Genomic DNA, 22717 nt, shown 5'->3' on the forward strand with positions numbered 1-22717 from the left:
GATCCCCTGAATGCTCCATCATGCCCCACTTTCCAGGTGAGAGAAAGTGAGACTGGCGGGGGAGGGGACATGGTGTTCAAGGTCACACCTTGAAAGGGACCACTGTGTTTCTGCCAGAGGTCCAGCTCCTTCCAAAGCCCGTGCCCCTTTCTTTATAACCAATGTTCAGCAATCACTGCCACAGACACAAATCGGTTATATATGGGGAAACTGAGGCTCAGTGGGGGGTATGAGTCTTCCTCAAGGTCCCTGAAAGGGGTCAGTGGTGAGTTGGGGCCATGCTCGGGCCTCCCTTCTTAAGTGGGAAACTCTTTGGTTAATTATCCATTTATAATGTCCAAGACAGATCCTGCCGGGGGCCCTGAGTTTTCAGTAGCTTTGGGTCTGCAGTCGTGGCTTCTGATTCACAGACTCCAGCCCTCAAGACTCTAGGCCACATCCCAGGAGGAGAAGGGAGTCCACGCCTCCCCCCCCCCAGAGAGTTCCCAGAAAGAGTCCTACAAGTGTCTGATGAGGTCACAAAGGCCCCCCCCCAAGGCTCCTCCCCCAAGCCAGGGCTGACCACCGTCCACCACAGGGCCATGGCCAAGCCCTGGGGAAGCCCCACCCTCTGGGACCCCTGAGCTGTGGCACCTGCCAAGCCTAAAGGGCCAGGGCGGGTGGGCTGGGGGACACTGGGCAGGCCAAGCACCCAGGTGCCGGGTCCCTGACTCTGTGTCTGGGGTGACCCACCTTTTCTGCAGCCGCCGTGAACCGGCTTCAGAACATCAGGCGCATGGAGCCATTCCAGGGACCCTCAAAATGGGTCCCCATGCTAGGCGAGCTGCAGAAGACCCTCCAGAGGGGCGAGTACCTGCCCCTCCGCCCGCTGCCCATGTTCGAGAGTAACTTTGTTCAGGTCCCCAGCTTCCTGCACCCTGGGGGCGGAGAGGGGCAGGAAGGGATTGAGACACCACCCCCCCCACCCCCGCCCCGGACTGGGGGGTTCGAACCCAGGCAGGCACTGACTAGGCAGCCGCGGGGGTGGGGAGGCTCAGGTGGTAGGGGGCTTGGGCTGGGGGGGCCAGAGGAGCATTGGAGAAAGGAGTGGTCCCAGCCCCTCTCCCTGGCCCCCCAGGTGACCAATCGAGGGGCCCCCGTGTACGTGCACCACAGAACCAACCGTGTGACCATGGGTGTGGCTGCCTCCCAGCCTGGCCTGGTGTTGCCAGACATCCTGCTGATCGCTCAGCCCCCGGAGGGCAGGGAGTGCTCCAGCCTCGTCCTCACCAGGTGCCTCCATTCCGCACCCCCCCCCACCCCGGCTCCCCAGGCCTGCCCTATCCCCCCTCGACCATGTCCCTCTCCCACCTCTCCCCCTCCCTCATCCCCCACCCCCCCTGCCCTGCCCCATCCTCTGCTCCACCACGTCTGTCTCCTGCCTCCCCCAGGATGCTCCCGCTGGACCTGACCCGCCTCTACGTGCATGACCTGTCCTCCTGGCGCCTGAAACTGCGCCTGGTCACGGGCCGCTGCTACTACCTGGAGCTGGATGCCCCCCGCAACGAGGCCGGCTTCCTGTTTGACCGCTGGATCCGGCTCATCAATCTGCTCCAGGAGCCCGCCACTACCTGGCTCCCCAGGACCCCGCATGGGCCCGCCAGGGACCCGGCCAGCGTCAAACCTCCTGCCTCCACCTGGCGCCTCCAGGTGGGCAGTGCCCCCCCACAGACCCTGGGAGCAGCCATGGTTTTGGATTTCAGAGCGGGGACCAACAGCTGAAATCCAGAATCCCAAGATTTAGGCTGGGGGTCAGGACTCCTGGGTCTGAGGGAGGAGGGGCTGGGGGTCAGGACTCCTGGGTCTGAGGGAGGAGGGGCTGGGGGCCTGGACTCCTGGGTCTGAGGGAGGAGGCCCGCATTCCAGGATCTGAGGGAGGAGATGGCTGGTGGCCTAGATTCCAGGGTTTGCAGGAGCAGAGGGGAGGACCCCTGGGTCCTGGCATGAGGACGGGTTGGGGTCCTGGAGTCCTGAGCGGGGTAGGTAATGGGGACGTGGAAACCAGGAGGAGGAACCCGTCCTGACCGACCCCCTCCCCGTCCACAGGACCAGCCCCAGTCCGGACGTTCGGGTGAGCAGCCTCCGTGTCCTCAGACCCTTCCCTACTTGTCAGCCTCTCCTGCCCCAGGCGTGGCCACACCTACCAGCCCTTGAGCTCTCCCCCCTCCCCTGCCCGAGCCTCACGTCCTCCCTGTCGGGGACCCTGACTGGAGATCCTCCCCTCCTCTGCAGTCATGACTGTGGAGCCCAACTTTCCTTACAAGATGCTGACACTTCAGAAACAGAGGAAGGCCAGGGTGAGCAGGTTGGGCAGGCCGGGCTGGGGAGGGGCCGGGCTGGGGGCCCCGCGCCTCCTGACTGCCCGCCGTCCCTCCTCCCACCGCCAGACCCTCAAGCGCAAATTCAAGTCTCAGGCCGTGGGCGACTCTGTGCCTCTCATCTGGTCACGGCAGGAGCACGCTGAGCCTAGAAGGAAATCTGCAGAAAAGAAGTAGGCTTGGTTGGGGTCTTGCTGCCCGCGGGAGGCCGAAGGGCGAGGACCCCGGTGTGGAGGCCACCAGAGTCACCCCACATTGCCCCCTACAGGTCCCAACGAAACCTCCACCCTGACACATCTCAGACCCACATCCAGGTTACCGGTGAGCACACCTCGCCCTCCCCGTGTGGACCCCCAACGTTCTGGCCCTTCCCCCGAGGGCTCACTCTGCCTTCTTCCCGCCCAGAGAAGCCCAGCATCACCATCCGTACCGTCTTCAGCATCGTCTCCAACACCATCAACCACACACAGTCCTCTTCCAAGGCAGCTATGTCCTGGGGGCCCACTCCTGGTCTGAGGGAGGAGGGGCTGGGGGCCTGGGCTCCTGGGTCTGAGGGAGGAGGGGCTGGGGGTCTGAAATCCTGGGTCTGAGGGAGGAGGGCTGGGGGTCTGGACTCCTGGGTCTGAGGGAGGAGGGCTGGGGGCCTGGACTCCTGGGTCTGAGGGAGGAGGGGCTGGGGGTCTGGACTCCTGGGTCTGAGGGAGGAGGGCTGGGGGCCTGGACTCCTGGGTCTGAGGGAGGAGGGGCTGGGGGTCTGGACTCCTGGGTCTGAGGGAGGAGGGGCTGGGGGCAGGACTCCTGGGTCTGAGGGAGGAGGGGGCTGAGGGCCTGGACTCCTGGGTCTGAGGGAGGAGGGGGCTGGGGGTCTGGACTCCTGGGTCTGAGGGAGGAGGGGCTGGGGGTCTGGATTCCTGGGTCTGAGGGAGGAGGGGCTGGGGGTCTGGATTCCTGGGTCTGAGGGAGGAGGGGCTGGGGGTCTGGATTCCTGGGTCTGAGGGAGGAGGGGCTGGGGGTCTGGATTCCTGGGTCTGAGGGAGGAGGGGCTGGGGGTCTGGACTCCTGGGTCTGAGGGAGGAGGGGCTGGGGGTCTGGATTCCTGGGTCTGAGGGAGGAGGGGCTGGGAGTCAGGACTCCCTCATCTGAGGGAGGAGGGGCGGGGGGTCTGGACTCCCGGGTCTGAGGGAGGAGGGCCCTGTGTCCTGGGCTCTGGGAGCCTCCCCTGGCCGTGACCATTCTTCCCCTCTTCTCTGTCCACCTACAGTGTTGCTCTTCTGACTCAGACACGGCCACAGTCCTGGGCGGTTTAATTGAGACCCCCATCCGCTGTGCCTCCGCAGACACCCCTGATATTTCCTTGCTGGAATCCTATGATCCCTTCAACACGTACCTGTGGCAGCAGGACATCGAAAACCTGATGGACCCCGATACCAGCACCTTGTCCTCGTCCTCCTTCTCCCCAGCCAGCTACCCTCCCCGCTTCTCCCTCCCAGCCGCTTACTCCTCCTCCCACAGGCGCAAGGAAAAGGCCCAGGCTCTGGGATCCGGGCAGAGGCAGCGGCCTCCACCCTCTCAGAAGACCGCAGCTGCCCGCGTGGCCGCTTGGAAGGTTCCATTCCTCCGTGACCAGTCCAAGAGGGTCTCAGCAATGCATGATCCATCCCAGAAGATGTCGACTGCACCCGGCCCACCCCGGGGGGCCCCAGTGGTACCCGCTGTTACCCAGAAGACCCCAACAGTACACGGCCCCCCTTGGAAGGCCCCACCTGTATCCGTTACTTCCCGGAAGGCCGCAGCCAGTCCTGGCCCGGCCCGGAAGGCCCCACCTGTATCGCCTACTTCCCGGAAGGCTGTATCTTCCTCTGTCCCAGGAAGGAAATCCGTGTTCCTACCTGCCCCATCCCAGAAGGCTCTGACGTCACCTACTCAACAGCAGATGACACCGGACACCGGCACTTTGGGCACGTTGCCCACAGGAGGTCCTAGACGGCGTGTGCTCGAGAGAAGCCAGCGTGAGGGGACGTCAGGACCACTGATGTTTGTGGGCACCCAGGAGATGGACCTGATAGAGACAAGGACCCAGAAAACATCCCAGGACCTGCCTTTTACCACCACCAAGAAGGAGTCGGAGGAGGTCGTGCTCACTAAAGCCCTGAAGATCACCCTGGATGGCTTGAAGGGCAGGGGCAAGTTGGAGGACAAGGTCCACAGAAAGAAGGAGGAGATATCCCTGGACAAGCCTGGCTTAACCTCCCAGACGGTGGGGCAACAGCAGAAGTGGCTCAAGACCCAGGAGGTGGTCATCCAGGGACCCCCAGAGGAGCAAAGCAGGCCGTTCTCGGTGGAGGGGCTCACCCTTGCCAAGCTGATGATCATGGCCAACTCCAAGGAACCGCCCCTGAGGCCCGCAACAGTCAATCCGTCCTCCTGGCTCTCGAACCCCCCGATGCCTGACATGTCAACAGTCAGCCCCAGTGAGGTGCCCTTGCTGCAGGGGACACCAGAGGTGGTTGGAGAGCAGTCCCTGTTTGGCACCTGGGTGAAGGAGAGAATGCATCCGTGGGCTGAAGGGAGCATGTATCGCTGGGTAGAGGCACAGCCCCAGGTTCCAAAAGAGGCTTCCGAAGTGCCTGGCCTCCCCAGGCATGAGGCCAGCAGCCTGATGATGGACAATGTCTCCCCAGAGCCCATCAGTCTGCCTGCATCAAGGTGGGAGGAGGTACCCCCGTGGCCCATCTCACTGACCCCCATCTCAGAGACGAAGGCCAGTGTGTTCCAGCAGCCAAAGAGAGCATCTCTTGAGCCTGAGGGGCAGTCAGACCAGCTGGAGGGGAGGTCAGACCAGCTCAAGAAGACTCCAGACCAGCTGGAGGGGATGCCAGACCAGCTCGAGAGGACTCCAGACCAGCTTGAGGGGATGCCACACCAGCTTGAGGGGATATCGGACCAGCTCCAGAGGATGCCAGACCAGTTCAAGGGGATATCAGACCAGCTCGAGAGGATGCCAGACCAGCTCGAGGGGATGCCAGACCAGCTTGAGAGGATAGACCAGCTCAAGAGGATGTCAGACCAGCTCCAGGGGATGTCAGACCAGAGTCCCCTGGCCATAACAAAGTTGTCCTCTGATGTTATCTTACCAACGCTCGTAGAAAATGAGAATATGATGGGCATGGCCCCCGAGGTGGAGGACATAGAGGAACCGGGTGCTTACAGTCCTTCAGCCAGGTATTTGGGGTGACAGCTGACACGTTCTGTCAACTCCATTAGCTGCAAGATAAAAAGAGGATCATTCCCTTTTTTCACTTTTATTCACGGACTCAATGTATAGAGAGTGTTGACTTGTGCTAGGCATTGTTCTAAGCACTAGAGATATGGCATTGAGCAATTTGGGGAGGATATGCTCCTGTCATCTTGTGTGTAGAGCCCAGGGATGCTGTTCAATGTCCTACAATGCACAGGATGGCCCACCACAGCAGAGAATGATCCAGAGAAAATATCAGCAGTGCTGAAGTTAGGAGCCCTGACAATTAACAACTAAGTCAATTATATTGCACGCTATAAGGTGATAGCTCCATGGGAAAAGAGCAGGGGGGTGGGGGGGACTAGGGATGAAGATAGGCAGCCTCCTGCATTGGACTGGTTGGTGCAGGAGGGCTTCAGTGAGTTGATGTCATTTGTGTAAAGGCCCGAAGGAGGGGAAGAAGGAAGCCATGCACACATCTGGTGAAAGTATGTTCCCTGCAGAAGAAACAGCCACCGCAGAGGCCCTGAGGCATGAGTGTGTGTGTGATACGTTGGACCAAGAGTGAGTTCCAAGGGACCCCAAGAGTAGGAAATGAAGTCAGAAAAAGTCACGCAAGTGGTGGTAATCACGTGGGACCTTGCAGGCCATTTTAAGGCCTTTGGCTTTGATGCTGAGTGAGCTGGGGGATTTGGGGCAGAATGGCTGGGACTGGTGTATATTTGAAAAGGCTCTCTCTGGCCAAAGCATAGAGAAGGTAAGGGGGGCAAGGATGGGATCTGGGAGAATAGGGAGGAGGCAGTTGCAACGATCCAGGCATGAGACAAGAAGGGAGGTGTTGGAAGTGTGAGAAAGAGGCAGGATGGTTGAGCCGACAGATTGGCTCATGGATTGGACACGGCCATGTGGTGTCAAGGGCAAACGTAGGGTCTGGGGTCTGAGACACTGGGGAGACGGAGAGGCTGTGAATGCAGCAGGTGGCAGGGAGGGGATCAGGATCGTCTAAGATCCCTGGTGAAGAAGTGGGGCAGGTAGCTGGATATATGAATTGGGAGTGACGGGAAATCATCGGCACATGGATAGTTACCACAAGCCAAGAGACTGGAGGAGGTCACCAGCCAGTGAGCGTCGACAAAGAGGGTGCAAAGTGTTTAGAAAAGGGGAAACCAGGGGCACCTGGGTGGCTCAGTCAGTTAAGCGTCTGACTTTGGCTCAGGTCGTGATCTCATGGTTCGTGAGTTCGAGCCCCGCGTCGGGCTCTGTGCTGATGGCTCAGAGCCTGGGGCCTGCTTCGGATTCTGTGTCTCCCTCTCTCTCTATCCCTCCCCGACTAGTGCTCTGTTTCTCCCTGTCTCTCAAAAATAAATAAATGTAAATTTAAAAAAAAAAAAAAAAGAAAAGGGGAAACCATAGTGAGAGTTGGCAGAATGGTGACAGCCTGGGTGTCAGGGGCAGCTGTGTGTAATGCTGCAGTTAGGTGAAGGAATACGGGACTGAGGCAGGAGCCCTGGGCTTACCAGCAAGGATTTTATTATTTGTTGCATGGTGGGAACAAAGACCCGAATGGGGCAGGCCGACGGGAGCACAGAAAGCAGGGGATCACTTGCCGCAACCCTTGAAAACACGATGCTCAGTGAAAGGAACCAGATGCAGAAGGCCTCATCGTGTGTGATTCCATTTGTGGGAAACTTGCAGACCAGGCAAATAAATCCAAGCGGAATGGTGGTTGCTAGGAGCTGGGAGGAATGGGAGGAATGGGGAGGGATGACTTATCGGGAACAGGGGTCTCCTTTTGGGGTGATGAAATGTTCTGGAGCTAAGTGGAGGTGGTGGTTGCACAGCACTGTGGATGTAATTAGTGTCACCGAACTGTGCACTTTCAAACGGTTGCAACGGTAAATTTTATGTGATGTGTATTTCCCCGCTATATACCTACCTACCTACCCACCCACCCACCCACCCACGTACACGTACTTTCCTATGAACGTGCTATGCAAAGAGGGGACGCAGAGAGGAGGGGTCCAGCAGCTTTTTTCCAAGTAGTTTGCTGGAAGGGGAGGAGGGACATGGCAAGAAGTAGCTGGTGTAGGAAGTGAGCACGAGAGTGCTGAAGAGGAGAGAGAGATTAGCATTTGCGTGTTGGTGTGAAGGATCCACAGGCGGGCTCCCCCGCAACTAGGCAGGAGGGAGAGAAACTTGGGAGGGACAGCAGGGACAGGAAGACACTGGTGGGGACCCTTATTCCAGCTCACGCTTCATTTTAGCAGGGATTTACTGAGCCCTCACTATGCTCTTCCTGTGACCTCCAAGACCCCCTCTGGCTTTCTTTCTCTCCGCAGCATACAGAGTTCCCAGAGCCTTCAATAGCGGGATTCGGGGGGAGTCAATCTCAATCGCCAAAGTGTCCAAAGGAGCCCAGCGTGACCAGGTAGCCAGAGACCCTGCGGACCCGCCTTAGTCCTGGTACTGAAGTCCGGCGGCTCGGACACCACCCTTACTCTTTCCTCCTCTTCCCCACAGGCCCCCAGGGTGCTGTGCACCTGTACCGTAAGAAGCAGGGTGCTGAAAAGCCCGGGCGGGGGGGACGCTCCCTCTAGGGTAGAGACCAGAGCTATCTATACGTTTATATATTGGGGGGCGGGGGGCGGGGGAGAGCCCGCGGAGCGGCCCAGCTTCGCAGAGATTAAAAGCCTGAGTCTGAGACTCGGCAAAAATCGTGACTGGGTGCCAGTGTGTGCGCGCGGGGTGGCGTCGGGCTGGAGGTGGGAGGCGGCGGGGGTGGGGGAGGTGGTCCACGCAGACCCTGCCTGGCGGCCCAGAGCGTCCCCTGCAGCGCAGCGGCTCCCATTGGCTGGGGTTCCAGGGGCCCCAGCCAATCCTGCCAGGAGTCGTGGTTTTCCTGGGCTGGGACCCCCGACACTCAGAAGCGAGGGGCACCGCCGGATGGAGCCACAAGCACAGCTGACCCAGTGACACGTTGACATCAGTCTGGTGAGGGCAGGGCGGGTGGGATCAGGGACTGGGCTTTGGGGCGGGGGCCAGGAACTGGGTGCGGGTCTGAGCGAGAGGCGCCTTCAGGCCCCACGGAGCCCCCTGCCCCTGCAGTAGCTGCCGCCTCCCTGGATGTTGGATATTGAGTTCCAGAAGTCCCCCAAGGGGAAATGGACAACACCACCCTTCGACCCGCGCTTCCCCAACCAGAACCAGACCCGCAACTGCTACCAGAACTTCCTGGGTGAGACGTTGCGGGCCAGGTTAGGGGGAGGGAGACAGAAGAGGCGGAAAGGGGTCCGCCCCACCTGAAGACAGGGAGAGGGTCCCGGACCGGCCTCGGTGGCGGTGACCGTTGGGGTGGGGTGGGGGGTGGGGGTGGGGGGGGCCATGGTCGGAAGGGGCGGGGCCTCGCCGGGGAGTGGGCGGGGCCTATCTGGAGGGGCCAGGGCCGAGGGGTGGGGCGAGGGTGCGATGGGCGGGGGCCTGGCCAGGAGAGGGTGGAACCTGCTCTGGAGGGGCGGGTACCAAATCCTGCAGGGGCGGGGCGAGGGAGGAATGGGCGGGGCCTACCCAGCGTGGGCGGGGCTTTGTCTGGAGGGGAGGAGACCCTGTCCTGGAGGGTGGGATCGAGTCTTGGAGGGGAGGGGCGAGAGAGAGATAGGCGGGGCCTATCCGGTGGGGGGCGGGACCGAGTCTTGGAGGGCCGAGGCAAGGGAGGGATAGGAGGGGCCTACCCAGCAGGGGCGGGGCCTGTCCGGGACGGGGCGTGACCTGGTCTAGGGGCCAGGACTGGGCCTGGAGGGGGCGGGGCCTGGCCTGGAGGGGCGGGACCGAGTCCTGGAGGGGCTGGGCATGGCCTGGAGGGGGTGGGCCGACCGTGGAGAGGCGGGGCCTGACTGGGAGTGGGCGGGGCCTGCTCTGGAGGCCTGGGGACCAAGTCCTGGGGGGGCGGGGCCTGGTCTGCTGGGACTGGGACCGAGGCAACCCCGCGGCCCGCTCCGCCCCACCCCTCAGACTACCACCGCTGCGTCAAGAGAATGAACCGCCGTGGGAAAAGCACGCAGCCCTGCGAGTATTACTTCCGCGTGTTCCACTCGCTGTGCCCCAAGAGCTGGGTGAGCAGGGGGCCGAGGGGGCGTCGGCAGCCGGCCGGGCGAGACCGGACCGGGCGAGGGTGGAGGGTCCCGCGGAGCTGAACAAGCGCCCGCCGCCTCCCCTCCCGCCCGCCTCTCCCCAGGTGCAGCGCTGGACCGAGCAGATCCAGGGAGGGACCTTCGCAGGCAAAATCTGACGGCCTGAGTGCGGACGCCCCGAAGGATCAGCGCGCTGACACCCTCCACCCCCCACCGTCCTCGAGTCTCCCCGAGACTCTCTAAGCCACACATAAAGCTATGTTGCTGCTGACGTTTCTTATTATCTGGCGTGAGGGCTGGAGAAGACCTTTGTCTGTGGCCTGCAGCTAACACTACTGGTTCTGATGGAGGAGGGGGCAGGGGAGGATTCTGCTCCGTCGGGCTGCCATGGAGGGAGGGTAGGCAGGTGTCCAGGGCGGCAGCAACCAAGCCCCGTCCGCCCTTGCCCCGCTGCCTCCAGCAGCAGCCGCCACCAGCCCGGGGTCCTCTCTGGATCTCTGGATGACCACGCGCGCCCACCAGAGTGCCCCTGACTGTCCATCCCCACACTTAGTCGCCCTCCGTCTCCTCCCTCAGGAGCCTCTTCCTCTCTGGCCTGAACGCCTCCCCCACCTCCTTTGGGACTTCCATTCCCAAGTTCTGGGGTGGGGGGAGTCTACTGTGCACACCCTCCCCCCCCTGCTCCCCCCCCCCCCCCCCCCGCCAGCGCTGACCCCAACCCTCCCTCCCCTGCTCTGGACCCTTTCTTCACCACTCTCCGTCACTTCCGTGCCCCTGTTTGACTCCATTTGCCATCCTGTCCTCATCCCGTGAGCCCCTCCCAACAGTCTTTTGCACGCCTGGCCCTGTCAGCACCGGCCCCGCCAGAGCAGCCTCTTCCTTGTTTCCCCAAAGAACAGGAGCGGCTGCCCCCACCCCCACCCCCCCCAGACTTCTCCATTTCCCCAGGATACTCCAAGCTCCTGTCTGAATAATTTGCTCCTGCCGCATCCGGGCACCGGGCCTGCCCAGGCTCAGAGGCGGCAACACCAAAATCCATCCTCATTCCAAATGCCCCCCGAAAGGTCACCTCTCCAACCACCTGCCCCTCCCCCCCCCACCCCCCCCACCCCCCCACCCCCGCCCGGAGGCTGAGGCGTGACCCTTAACAGAGCGCAGAGCCCTGGGCTTCTAGCCCGGACCGAGTCCTGGATTCCACTGTGTCTCCCTGAAGCTGTAGGACTCCCGCGACAGCCTGGAGCCAGGCTCTCTCAAGTCATGTCAAGAGGCCAGTTTAATCCGGGGCTCGAAGGTCACTGTTACTGATCAGAACAACTTGTCGGTGACCCTGAACAAGCTTCTTGACCTGCGTGCACCTCAGCTTCCCCAGGAAACAGAGATGGTACAGTCCCGTTACCAGGACAGGTGGGATGATGGGAGGGGCTGAGCCGACTCTGGAGGACTGGCTCCACCCAGCCTCCTGGATGACTGTCCCCAGGCACACCCTCCACGCTGGCCTCATCAAGCCACTCAGGGCGCACCCCAGCCGTCTCATCTCCTGGGATGGCTTCACCCAGATACCCTGCCTCCCCTCCTCCAATCACAGCCTGAGAGGCAGGGGGGCAGGTGAGTGCGCAGGGCGTGCCGGGAGCGCTGCCCCTGTGGCAGGGAAGCCGATGGTGACACACGGGCAAGGCACCTCTCCAAGTCACCAAATTCGGCTGCTGGCTGACACTCGGTGAGGTCACCTAGGTAGCATCTGAGCACAGAGCCTGCCACCTGTACAGCCCCAGCCAGCCTCTGGACCTCAGCAGGCCACCCCTGCCTGGAGGGCACTTTCTCTCCCTTGCCCGGCAGCCACTCTCAACTCTCCATTTTCTGTCCCCACCATCAGCCCTCCACCACTTTTTTTAAAGTTTATTTTGGTGGGGGCGGGGAGGGAGAGGGAGAGAGGGAGGGAGGGAGGGAGGGAGAGAGAGAGAGAGAGAACAAGCAGGGGAGGAGCAGAGAGAATCCCAAGCCTACTCCACGCTGTCAGTGCAGAGCCCGATGCGGGGCTCAAACTCATGAATGGTGACATCATGACCTGAGCTGAAATCAAGTCAGATGCTCAACCGACTGGGCCACCAAGGCGCCCCATCCCTCAACCACTTCTGGAGCATTGTTTATACTCCAGGCCACCAACCCTAAGGATGCCGGAGCTGGAGGCGGGGTCCGGCCTCGTGCACTATGGCTGTCTGGGTCAACAGCACAGCACACCCCCAGGCCTTGAACTCTGAACAGCGCCTCCACTGCTCCCTGAAGCCCCAGTGCCAGCAGCAGGGACCTGCGGCAGCCTCCCAGGTCAGAGGAGGTCCCGTTCCCGCCCCTCTCCCCAACTCGCATCCCTGCTCTCCTCACCACCTCCTTTCCCCTCCCCCTTTCTTCCCCCAGCGCCATCCCCTCAGTCTCAGGCCACCTCTTGCCCTCTTCCCCTGCCTCTGAGCCCCTCGGCCGGCCGGTTCCTTCCTCCCCATCCGTGGACAGGCTCAGGCTTCCAGGCACTTCCCCATCAGAAACGCTCAGCTGCCCTTCACCCTTTGCTCCGGGAACCCAAACTCTCAAGGACCCCGCTCTCCCTCTCCTCCGCATGGAAGCCACCGCGACCCAGCTCACTGTCCCTTGGTCCCCAGTGGGCACGGCTCCAGCCTCCTGTCTCTGGAGCCAGCCTCCTTCTCATCCTGAAGATCCTGCAGCCTGATGAACTCTGAAACGCCTCAAGTCCCAGTTGCACAGATTACCAGCCACGTGGCCCCCAATTCCCCAAGCCGTCTGCACCGTGGTCTTTTCATCCAAAGCCTGCTGATAACCGCACCTACACTTCGTAGGGCTGCTGGGGAGGACCATGCTGTGAACCACAGGCTAGTTGTTGGGCCCAGGTCTCTCCGGGTGTGTGTGGGGGGGTCTCTGCCTGTGTAAGCAATCCGAGGAAGCGTGTTGGTTCATACTGGTGGCTCACACATCGCACGGTGGGAGTGACTAATCGCCCTCCAGGATGGCCAACCCATCACAGGGTCCCGGGGCTCCTGGAGACAACCGGCCAATGCCGTGTGCATGTAAAAGGGTCAGGAAAGGAGTGGGTCCAGGATTGGGGTGCCCAGCCTGGATGGCACTCTCGGCTCTGCTTCCGGCCCAGCCACCAGAGGCGAAGGAGAAGGCAGAGCATGGACCTTGAGCACGTGAGCTGTGATTATTTCCTGCTTCTTTCAGTTCCTTCTTCCCTTCATCTCCCGGCCAACTTCCCTACGCCCTCATTCAGGCTGCGCGATGGGGTTCGAGCCCCTGCCTTGACCTGCCAACTCTCATTCTTCCCTCCCCGGGGCCTGTGCTGTTCTGTCGTGGTAGGAGCCATCGACTCAGCGGGGTGGAGGTGGGGGGGGGGGGGAGTTCGGGGCAGAACCTGGCAGCAAGGTGGTCACTGTCCTCCGCAGGCTGTTTGCAAAGGGGGTGGGGTGGTCTTGGGAGCACAGCCGTGAAGACGGACGCCAGGCCACACAAGCCGCGCGACTCCCTCCCCATCACCCTGCCGCCCCAGCCCAGCGCTTCTCAGTGGGGGTGGCGCTGGCCCCCAGGGGGACGTCTGGCAGCGTCTGGAGACATTTCTGTCACAACCGAGGGGGTTGCTACTGGCATCGGGTGGGCGGAGGCTGGCGGGGCAACGCCTCATCCTACAACCCAGAATGAGCGGGCTCTGCGTGGGCCTCCGACCACTTGGGTTCCAGACACTCTGAGGAAGCGGACCAAGGCTCCGAGCCCTCTCCCGAGAAGAGTGCACATGCGCACGTGCAGTTACTACACTTTACAACAGGATCTCTGGAAGTGCTTGTAACCCCCCGCCCCGTGGTTGTCTGTCCATCCATCCCGGAGGAGATTCCGGCTCTGCTGTGCTGCTGGTCTAGACGCCACCGTGAGGCACCTGCACTGGAGTCTGCCCTCCGCGCCCTCCTCGCCTTCCTCCTTTCAAACCAACAGGCTCAGTGGGAGTCAGACAGACAGGTGCTCTGTGAAAGAGAGGGATTCGAGGTAAACACGTCCCGCTCTGCCCTGCCCACCCCCCACCCCCAGCGGCCTCTCCCTGTCCCTCGCCCTCCCTTCAGCCCCTGGCCGCTTCTGCCCCTCGTGTGAGGCCTCAGCTCTAGAACAGCGCCAGCCCTCGGAAGTAGGACGCGCTCACCGGTGGGTAGCTGTCCCCATGTCTCAGGCACAGTGGCAGGGAGGAGGTGACCACGAAGGTGATGTGGTGTTCCCTAAGGCCCCAGATCTGGAGCATCATCGCCCTGGTCCCACAGAGCCGGGCCTACCGAGAAGACACGGACGAGGCTATGGGGGCAGCTGGGCCCCACCTGACCGTGGCCAAGTCACCCTACTTGCAGGACCTGTTACCTCATCTGAAGGAGAGGGGAGTCCGAGCACTCTTCACCAGCACCCTTCCAGCGGGGATGGGGTTCTCGCCTCTGTCTTCCGCCATCCTCGGGGCCATCCTATCGACCCTTCGCCCCTCCAAAGCTCCACAAACATCCCCTCGACACATAAACCAAAATGAAAAGCTACAAAGGACGCTGCTTATAACAAGGTTTTAATAAAATAAAAAGTTCAAGTGCTTTCAATCCCCCAACATACCCCGTTCTGGTGTGGGGGAGGGGAGGGACCCCCACACCCCAGTAGCACCAGGGACAGCACCATGAGAAAGATGAGGTCGCGTCCGGCCTCCCTGAGACCCACGGGGTGGTGAGGACGTGTCCCAGACATCCCCCCACCTTGCCCCCCCACCTCAGACAGTCGCAGAGCTGAGCCCAAACCCACTCCCCTCCGCAGGGCAGTCTCTAGGGGGGGCCGCCCCCAGGTCAGTTCCACTGCCTCCTGAGGCCTGGGCTTCCGGGGAGACACCAAGGGGCGGCCCCCACCCCTTATGGCTTTGCTCCCTGGGCAGGAGGGGGGTAGGGAAGGGAACGGCTCCTGTAGTCCTGAGGTTGGAGTTGGGGATGGGGGTGGGGCAGCAGCGGCCAGGGCACCCAATGGGGCGGGGGCGGCTCAGGGGTCAGCAGTCACAAAGGGTCAGGGGTCAGATCCCTGGGTGTCTCCAAACCGACCCAGCCCCCAGCCCGGTAAGAACTGTGCTGGGGTCCAGGGCCAGCTCCCTCCCAGAGGTCGAAGAGCTCCTTCTAGAGGTCAGTGAGTCCCGGAGAACATGGGGCCGCGGGGGAGGGGGGGACTAGGCAGGATCCCTTCCTCTCCTGGCCCGGGGCCTCCCCTCCGGCCCATCATGGCCCGTCACCGTTGACATCCAGGTCAATGGAGCCATGGCTGACCACCAGCCGCAGGCGCTTGGGTGGGGAGAAGGGGGCAAAGGCGAGGGCCTGCTTGGGGATGGGGGTGGGGCCTGGGGTCCCGGCAGGGGCAGGGGCGGGGGCAGCAGGTGGGGGCCGGGCCACCCGGCTCAGGTCCACGCGCACCACGTAAGGCAGCCCATAGCGCCGGGCCCAGTGCCAGTCCTGCTGAGGGGCCCAGTGGGCGCGGGGGGCCGGGCCCAGGGCTACCAGGGCCTCCGCCTGCAGGCAGCATCGGGGGCCACAGCCTCCCCACTGGTGCAAGGAGACTCGGGCAGCACGGAGAAGGGGGGGAGCTGGGGCCCTCCGGGGCTGGGGGCGTCGGCGTCTCCGGGGGCGCACCCGGGGCTGGGGCTGAGGCAGCCACTGGAGCCAGAGGGGCGAGGCGTCAGGGCGGGCGCTGCAGGGCAGGGGGCGTAGGGGCTGGCAGGCAGCTGTGCAGGGGGGAGGGGAGAGAAAGGGGTGGATGTGAGCAGGGCGACTGGCACGGGGCGGGGGGGGGGGGGGGATATGGGGTGAGGGGAGGGAGGGCGATGGAGGGACACGGTGGTCGGTGGTCGGGATGGACACAGGCTGGCAGGACAGGGTCCCCACCCCGAGCTTACCACAGAACGGGTCCCGGAGCAGTGGGGACAGGTGGGCACAGGCCCTGGGGCCCAGCCGGCCACCACCCTCCAGGCCCTGCTGCAGCCTCCGCTTGGTCTCCCGGAGCTCGTACTTGTCCAGCAGCCGCGGGGGCGCAGGTTCCCTGGGCCGCAGTCGGAAGGCCCCTTCGCCTCTCCTGTGAGCGGGCGGAAGGAGAGGGCGGAAGCGGGTCCTGAGGAGGCTCTTCAGGGGCACTGCAGTGTGCTCCTGCGGGGCCTCCCCACCTCCCTCCGTGGCCTGCCACCTCACCCCTCCTGGTCCCTCCCCACCTCACCCCTCCTGGGTCCCTCCCCCCTCCCCTTCGGTGGGGGCCCTCCCACCTCACCCCTCTCGGGTGCCCTCCCCACCTCACCCCTCCTGGGTCCCTCCCCCCTCCCCCTTGGTGGGGGCCCTCCCACCTCACCCCTCTCGGGTGCCCTCCCCACCTCCCCCTTGGTGGGGGCCCTCCCACCTCACCTCTCTCGGGTGCCCTCCCCACCTCACCCCTCCTGGATGCCCCCCCCTCCCCCTTGGTGGGGGCCCTCCCACCTCACCCCTCTCGGGTGCCCTCCCCACCTCCCCCTTGGTGGGGGCCCTCCCACCTCACCTCTCTCGGGTGCCCTCCCCACCTCACCCCTCCTGGGTCCCTCCCCACCTCACCCCTCACCTCTCACAGGTATAGCATTCACAGTGCTCATTCTTTTCACCAAAGAAGCCTTCGCCATAGAAGCAGGTTACCTCGTCCCCCGGCTCAATGTCCCGGAGTACCTTCACACAGGCTGCGTTCCCATCTGCGGGCACAAACTGGGGGCTGGGCTGCTCAGTGACAGGTCCTGGGGGCTGCCTGGCTCCACCCCACCCAGGACGAATGTGATCCCAGGACGGGCAGGGGCCAGGAGCCAGGAGCCTCCAGGAGCTTCCAGGGCCTGCCCTCTGAACACGCTCCCCAACTTCCTGCCCGCGTGCTGGCCTCCGCCCTCCCCGCAGGATGATGATCTAACCTGACCCTGGCAGTGTTGGCAGACAGCACCGCCTGCTCCCTCCTGCACCCTTCCTCCACCCCTCCCACAGGCCCCCACCCGCTCCCCACTCCCTGGCAGCCTGCACCTTGGCAGCGAGGTCCCAGCTCTGCCGGTCTCGCCGTCTCCCCCCACCCCAGGTGCCTGTCTGCCCTGCGGCCCCAGCCCGGGATTACTGCCCCCTGAGGCCACTCTCGCCTGTGCCTGTTCCTGCCTCGTGCTCCCCCTCTGGGAGGAGTGGACTCCCATCTCTCCCCCCACTCTAGCCTGACACACACCTGGGGGTGGCTCCGGCCACCTGCCCACTTCATCCCAGGCCAACTGGCCGGAGCCTCTGTGCACAGGGCCTCGCGTCCTTGCCCTCTGTATCCCCCCGACTCCATCTGGAGCCAACCTCTCACTCAGTGACACACCGGGTCACACGCCAGCCTCTGGCCCCTCCCTGTCCTGACAAGCCTCCAGCTCTTGAGCTGCCAGGGCCATCTAAAAACCAAACCCCATTATTCACCCAGTGGGAGCACCCGTGGGGCAGACCTGAGCTCCTTTGTGGCAAGCGAGGCCAGAGTCACCATGGCGACCATGCCTCCTGGCCCTCCACTGAGATGTGCCTGTCTGGGATGGCCTAGCACGCCTCAGTTTCTCCTCGACACCTTGGAAAGTCCTATTCCTCCTCAAGCGCCTGGCTCTGAACATCTGTGCGGCCTCCTGGTTCTGCACCGCTAGGTAAAAGACCGGTGCCTGGTGCCCGGGCCCTGAGGTGGCTGGCACCCACCTCACCACAGAGCCTCTGTCATGAAGCCTTGCCCCGTTTTCTGTCCTACCCAGCACATTTTCCACCGTCAAATCCACGTAATGGGTCTACAGAGTCACAGAACACAAGAACCACGGGCGTGCACTTCACACCGGCCCCTCGCCACCATCCCCGGAGACACATTCTCACCGTCTCCCACCCGAGAAGAGTAACTCAGGCTGGGGGCTGGGGAAGCCAGGACTCAAACCCAGTTCTAACTCCAGAGCCCCGGTCGCACCTTGGGGCTCCGACAGACAGCACGACGAGGCCCACACCCAGCAGGATGCACACCCAAGGCCTTACGAGACTCCTCTGCTTTCGGGCACTCTGTGCTCCACAGAGAACACGCAGTGGCTCCCCCTGCAAAGCTGCTTCTCCATCCCGCTCCCTCTGCCTGGAAGTCCTGCCTCCCAGAGTCTCATCCTCTGGGGCTCGCTCTGGCCTTACCCCAGGCTTCTGGGGCTCAGCTCCCCTGTGTCCTGCTATGACAGGTGCACAGCTGTGGCCGGTGGGCTCCAGGCGCGGGGGCACCTTCTGTCTCCCTGTCCACCACGCTCCCCCCTCCAAGTGAACTCAGGTTCAGAGAGGGAAGAAGGCTGCCAGCAGGTGGCAACCTGAGATCCAGGGAGACCCGCCATGGCCCCTTCCTCCCTGACAAGGTTCCGGCCAGGGGCAGGAGGCAGCTGTACCAGGTGGGGAGACTCCGGGCAGTTTCTGGCTAGTCACTGACCCAAATGCCCCTCCCCGGGGCCCCCTTACTTCCCCCCAAGCCCACTCCTCAGTGGGGGTTCCCCAGGCCTCACCTTGCAGTTGGGTTTGCAGTCTGGAACATTGAGGGGAGGGCGGGGGAGAGAAGAAGAGACTCAAGTGAGCAGGGAGGTGAGCGGGCACCACCAGCCCTGGCCCCGCCCTGTCCCGGGCCGGCCCCGGCCCCGGCCGCGGCCCCACCGTGGTTTATGAAGGCGGCGGGGCCCAGCCACAGCTGTGCGCTGCGCTTGCGGGTGGAGTACATGATGCTGAAGTCGTTCTCGCCGGCCCTCAGCAGCCCCTCGTCAGCCTCCCGCAGCTCCGCGATGCAGCCCACCAGCAGTTCCAGCTTCTCGTTCTTCTTCCTGCAGAAAGGCCAGGCCAGGCCAGGCCGCTGTCTGAGCTGCGCCTCCCCAAGCCCCAGCTGGGCCACCAGGGGGCCTCCTGCCTGTGCCGCTGTGGTCCGCCTCCCAGATTTCTCAAGTCCACCGCCCCCCCCCCCCCCCCCCCACCGCCTCCACACCTGCCTGGAGGGTCTCCTGGCTCCGGGTCCTTGGAATGGGATGGCCCCGTCCCACGTGGACCCAGGCGTCACTCGGGCTCTCCTCTCGTGACCAACTCCCCTTGGGCCCTGCACAGTAGTCCTTCTGCCTGGACTCCCGTGAACTCACCACAAGCTGCCACCCCCCACCCCCACACTTCACCAGACCCTCCAGTGGGTCTGTGCTTAGGCCTGCTTCCCAAGAACACCCAAAGTTCCCTGGTGGCTCCCAAAGCACCAAGCAACTGTGATCAGCACCTGCGGGTTTACTCGGCTACCGCCTGCCTTCTCTCTGCACTGAGATCAGTGGGCAGGGTCCATCTTGCTCACTGGCCTGTCCCTTACCCGGCGGCGCTGGCTACGCAGCAGGGACCCCGTCGGCACGAGGGCTGCCACAGTCCTGCGCACAAGGGCAGTGATTTCCTAGCAGCCCCCGGAAGCCTGGGGTCACATGGGGGTTCTTACCCCCATCGGCTCTGCTGTGGGGGAAGAATGTCTCTGGGACTAGGCCTGGCCTCCTTCGTCTCAGCAGGAAACTGTCTCTTCCCACCCCTGAACAAAGACATCTTCCTGGCCTCAACGCCAGAGGTATCCCCTCTGATCTCCAGGGGTCTCCTCTCCCAGCAGCCTCTGGAGCCCGGAGCTGTGAGTTTGGCCCTCTTACCAAGCTCTGGTAGACACAATCTTGGCTCCATTTGTCTCCATAGAATAGCGTGTACAGGGCAGGATGGTAAAGCCGCTTTCAGGCAGGAAGGCTCGGAGGTAGCGATAGATCTGGGGGAGGTGACGGGGTGGGCGGGGTGAGGAGGTGGGGCAGCCTCGTCCTCAGCCCTCTCTCTCCTGGGTTCTAGTCCTGCTCTGCCACTGACCCGCTGTGTGGCCTTGGGGAACTCACTTCCCCTCTCGGGACCTCAGTTTCTTCATCTGTCAAATGAAGAGGTTGTACTCCATCTCAGAGGGCCCCCCAACTCTCCTAGGATTCTCTGAGCCTCGTCTCAGATGGCCCCAACAGCTAGGAAGTTAGGGAGTCTGGTGGGGGGGTGGGCTTTGCAGAGGGACTGGGGTTCCAGAGGTCTGCCTGCCACAGCGAAGGATCCAGGACAGGCCGAGGTGACAGGGAGGACGTGTGGGCTGAGGGTGGGGGAAGAGAGGGGTGCCCTCACGTGGGTCTTGAGGGCAGCCTCCTGCCGCGGGCCCCGGCTCTGGAAGTAGTGGGCCATCCAGCCTCCCAGCGTCAGGGCCCGGTACGCAGCCTCCAGGTCCCGCTGCTTCAGGAAGGCCTCCAGCGCTGAGCGCAGGTGGTGCTGTCGCCGCAGGGGGGGCACGGGGCTGGGGGAGAGGGCATGCCTGGGTCCCAGGGCCTTGGCCTAATCCATCCGGGCCTTCCCGGGCCCTGCCCCCACCCCCACTTGGGGCTGCAGGGGCCGTGGAGGCAGGGGAGGGGTCCCGGAGCCCTGGGGCCACCCTGTCCCAGGCCGCTCACCTGACGTTCATCTTATGGGTGCGGAAGCCGAGGTAGGGGTCCAGGACAAGGCTGGTGGCAAGGTCGTCATTCTCACACAGCTCTCTGGCTGTCACTCTGTCAGGTCCCATGGTGCCCCGCGGACCATGCTGCCTCTGGCCAAGAGTCGGGGACACAATGCAGGGGCAGGGGCGGCGCCCCGGGAAAGGCCGTTTGTGAGCTGCGCAGGATTTGGCAAGCGTTTCGGTCTCCAGTCTCATCTACAAATCGGGGAGGAAAGCAGTGCTGACTTCACGGGGCTCTCGGTGCAGACAGAATGCAACAAGTACTTGTGACAGTGGAGAAGCCCCCAAAGAAATATCAGTCACTGTCAGTCGGTATCACGCTCTGGTGCAGACACAAATCCCCCAGCCACACACGACCACCCTCTGTGCACACCCACACACTCACGCGCAGATCTCCTCATGCCCCCATACACCACACTCACACACACACACACACACACACACACACGCACACGCACGCATGTCCCTACTGGCCCGGGGAAGGCTGATTAATTGGCAGTCAGGGATAACCCTAAAGGCTTAGCCCTGCGGAGGCGGGAGTCAGGGGGAACCCATCCCCACCTCCAGCCCTCACCAAGGAAAAATCCAAGACTTCCCACCCCACTGGGACAGACAGTGCCTCCACCCACCCTCACTCTTCCTGGCTTCAGCCTCCACCTCCCTCCCACCCCCCCCCCTCCCCATCCCCACTCCCCCAGCAGCCTTTGGGAATCATCAGGAAGCTCTCGGTGAAGCCCCAGGCAGCCTGGAGGGGGGTGAGGGGAGGGAGAGCGGAGGAAGGATCCCAGCACCTGCTCCCTCTCCAAGGATTCTGGGGCAGGGGGGGCTCCAAGGACAAAGCAGGGAAGGGGGGAGAGGAGAGGAATGACACGGAGAGGCAGAACAGGTCCATAAAAAGGGGAGAAAGAAGGGAATCAGCAAAAGGAAAGAAAACGAGACCCCTAACCCGGCCTACGGATGGCCTGCTGGGCATCCGCACCACAGTGTGTCAGGGAGAGTCCATGGGGGACCGCAAGGAAGGGGGAGCTGAAGGGAGATCAGGAGCTAGAGCTGCGGGAAAGGGGGTCTAGAAAAGACAGGAAGGCTGGGGATACATAAAGAGGGGGCGCTGCGAGAGGGCGCTGGGACAGGGCGGAAGCTGCAGGGAGGTATGTGGGTAAAGACAAAATGCAGATTGCACGGAGGGGAGCTGGGGCAAAGAAGGGCCGGGGGTGCCTGCTGGAGACACGGGGCGGCGGGAAGGCCTGGGGATCCAGGGATGACCCCAGGAAAGCCAGGGTGGAGACCTAGAGTCGAGGGCAGGTCCCGAGAAGGTGAAGGGGGGCCGCAGGGTCCAGAACGGGGCTTGGAGAAGCAGAGAAGGGGCAGGTAGGCATTCAGGGAGCAGCGAGCCTGGGTCCAGGGAGGGACCTGGGTAGGCAGTGAGGGGTCCAGAAGCAGGGGCTGAGGCCCGCGGTGGTGGTCCTGGGACAGGGGCCTGGGCACGCAGTGAGATCCAGGGAGGGGAGTGCAGAGCCCGCGGGCTACCCCAGGGGTCCGGTTAGGCCCGGGAGTGCAGGGAGGGGCCTGGGTGAGCAAGCACAGGGAAGGGGCTGGGCGCCGAGAGCAGCCGGGGGCCCGCCAAAGGGCCAGGAGACGTGGGCGCCTGGACATGAGGAGGGGCCGGGCAGGGCGGGGGACGGTCGGGGCTGGGGGCGACCGGGAGCCAAGGCGGCGCGGGGTGGGGGCCGAGAGGGGGCTCAGAGGTCGGGCCCCGCGCCACCCCTCACCCGCTTCTCCTCCTCCTCCTCCTCCTCCTGAGGCACCCGCGCCGCCGCCGCCACCACCTCCCACTGCCTGCTCCGGCTCTCGTCAGACACGGTCGCCGCGCCTCCCGTCTGCCCCGCTGGGTCCGCCCCGCCACGGCCAGGGGGAGCTCCCATTGGCCGAAGCCACCGCCACTCCTGAGGGGCTGTGGCGCTCGCGCCGCTCCCATTGGCGGAGTCCAACTCGGCCCCTCCCCGCCTGCCCCCACCATCGGCGCCCCCACGAAACCCTGCTCCGCCCGCGCCGCTGCCAAGCGCCGCCAACTGCAGCTAATGGCTCCCGTAGCTGTCCTTCCGCCGCTGCCATGGAGACCGGCCCCGCCCACGGCCCGGAGTCGCCGTCCCCATTGGCCGAAAGCGTCGTGGCTCCCGGCAAAACTCGGGTTTAGGTCAGGTTATTCAGGTCCAAGTGGGGAGGGGGCGGGCTCTGTCCGTGCATAGCCCGCGTGTGACTGGCTGGCCTTGGAATAGCTCGTCCTTCAATAGGCGAAGGCGCCCGCCCATCACGGTAGAGTCGAGCCTGGCCTATTCTTTCTCCCGCGAACCCTTCGGGAACAGCGGGAAGAAAGCTGGGGCGGGCGCGCGGGTTCTTCCGTC

General features: G+C 63.5%; 3 protein-coding genes and 1 long non-coding RNA gene across 5 annotated transcripts; 3 read left to right on the forward strand and 1 right to left on the reverse strand.

Annotated features, from left to right (window-relative positions):
- Nucleotides 1–727: 727 nt before the first annotated feature.
- GARIN5B (golgi associated RAB2 interactor family member 5B) lies at nucleotides 728–8234 on the forward strand (the record flags this gene model as incomplete). The annotated part of the gene is made up of 11 exons (XM_078439273.1): nucleotides 728–898; nucleotides 1118–1272; nucleotides 1431–1689; nucleotides 2086–2110; nucleotides 2272–2336; nucleotides 2427–2530; nucleotides 2626–2678; nucleotides 2763–2839; nucleotides 3619–5579; nucleotides 7935–8023; nucleotides 8116–8234. Coding segments are annotated over 10 exons (2898 nt in total), but the record flags the coding sequence as incomplete, so codon positions are not given.
- Nucleotides 8235–8404: 170 nt separating this feature from the next.
- On the forward strand, nucleotides 8405–9993 carry COX6B2 (cytochrome c oxidase subunit 6B2). The gene is made up of 4 exons (XM_060627675.2): nucleotides 8405–8586; nucleotides 8701–8830; nucleotides 9604–9704; nucleotides 9827–9993. The coding sequence occupies exons 2-4, from the start codon at nucleotides 8719–8721 to the stop codon at nucleotides 9878–9880; spliced, it is 267 nt and encodes an 88-aa protein (XP_060483658.1). The 5' UTR covers nucleotides 8405–8586; nucleotides 8701–8718; the 3' UTR covers nucleotides 9881–9993.
- A 461-nt stretch (nucleotides 9994–10454) lies between these two features.
- On the forward strand, nucleotides 10455–14341 carry LOC132677824 (uncharacterized). Its single transcript, XR_009609401.3, has 2 exons — nucleotides 10455–11103; nucleotides 11878–14341. It is a non-coding gene; the product is annotated as an uncharacterized LOC132677824 (long non-coding RNA).
- Nucleotides 14296–22210, reverse strand: KMT5C (lysine methyltransferase 5C). Of its 2 annotated transcripts, XM_078439274.2 has the most exons (9): nucleotides 22085–22210; nucleotides 20272–20510; nucleotides 19952–20117; nucleotides 19453–19562; nucleotides 18449–18612; nucleotides 18304–18323; nucleotides 16359–16495; nucleotides 15673–15848; nucleotides 14296–15501 (listed from the first exon to the last, which is right to left on the reverse strand). In XM_078439274.2, the coding sequence occupies exons 2-9, from the start codon at nucleotides 20508–20510 to the stop codon at nucleotides 15002–15004; spliced, it is 1512 nt and encodes a 503-aa protein (XP_078295400.2). In that variant the 5' UTR covers nucleotides 22085–22210; the 3' UTR covers nucleotides 14296–15001. The 2 variants fall into 2 exon arrangements, with proteins under 2 accessions (XP_078295400.2, XP_078295401.2); XM_078439275.2 differs by lacking the exons at nucleotides 19952–20117; nucleotides 22085–22210 and having other exon boundaries at nucleotides 20272–20388.
- Nucleotides 22211–22717: the final 507 nt, after the last annotated feature.

The sequence above is a fragment of the Panthera onca genome, chromosome E2 (genome assembly GCF_046562875.1).
Source record: "Panthera onca isolate mPanOnc1 chromosome E2, mPanOnc1 haplotype 2, whole genome shotgun sequence".
Lineage (NCBI taxonomy): Eukaryota > Metazoa > Chordata > Mammalia > Carnivora > Felidae > Panthera > Panthera onca.

Bases quoted from the DNA above. Each gene is read 5' to 3' on its own strand.
- COX6B2 (XM_060627675.2), top strand. From the start codon at position 8,719: ATGTTGGATATTGAGTTCCAGAAGTCCCCCAAGGGGAAATGGACAACA. The intron at 8,831-9,603 runs GTGAGACGTTGC...CCCACCCCTCAG, and splicing joins CTGCTACCAGAACTTCCTGG to ACTACCACCGCTGCGTCAAG. The intron at 9,705-9,826 runs GTGAGCAGGGGG...GCCTCTCCCCAG, and splicing joins CGCTGTGCCCCAAGAGCTGG to GTGCAGCGCTGGACCGAGCA.
- KMT5C (XM_078439274.2), bottom strand. From the start codon at position 20,510: ATGAGACTGGAGACCGAAACGCTTGCCAAATCCTGCGCAGCTCACAAA. The intron at 16,496-18,303 runs GTGAGGCCTGGG...CCCAGCCCCCAG, and splicing joins ACTGCAAACCCAACTGCAAG to TTTGTGCCCGCAGATGGGAA. The intron at 15,502-15,672 runs GTAAGCTCGGGG...CCCCCTGCACAG, and splicing joins GCTCCGGGACCCGTTCTGTG to CTGCCTGCCAGCCCCTACGC.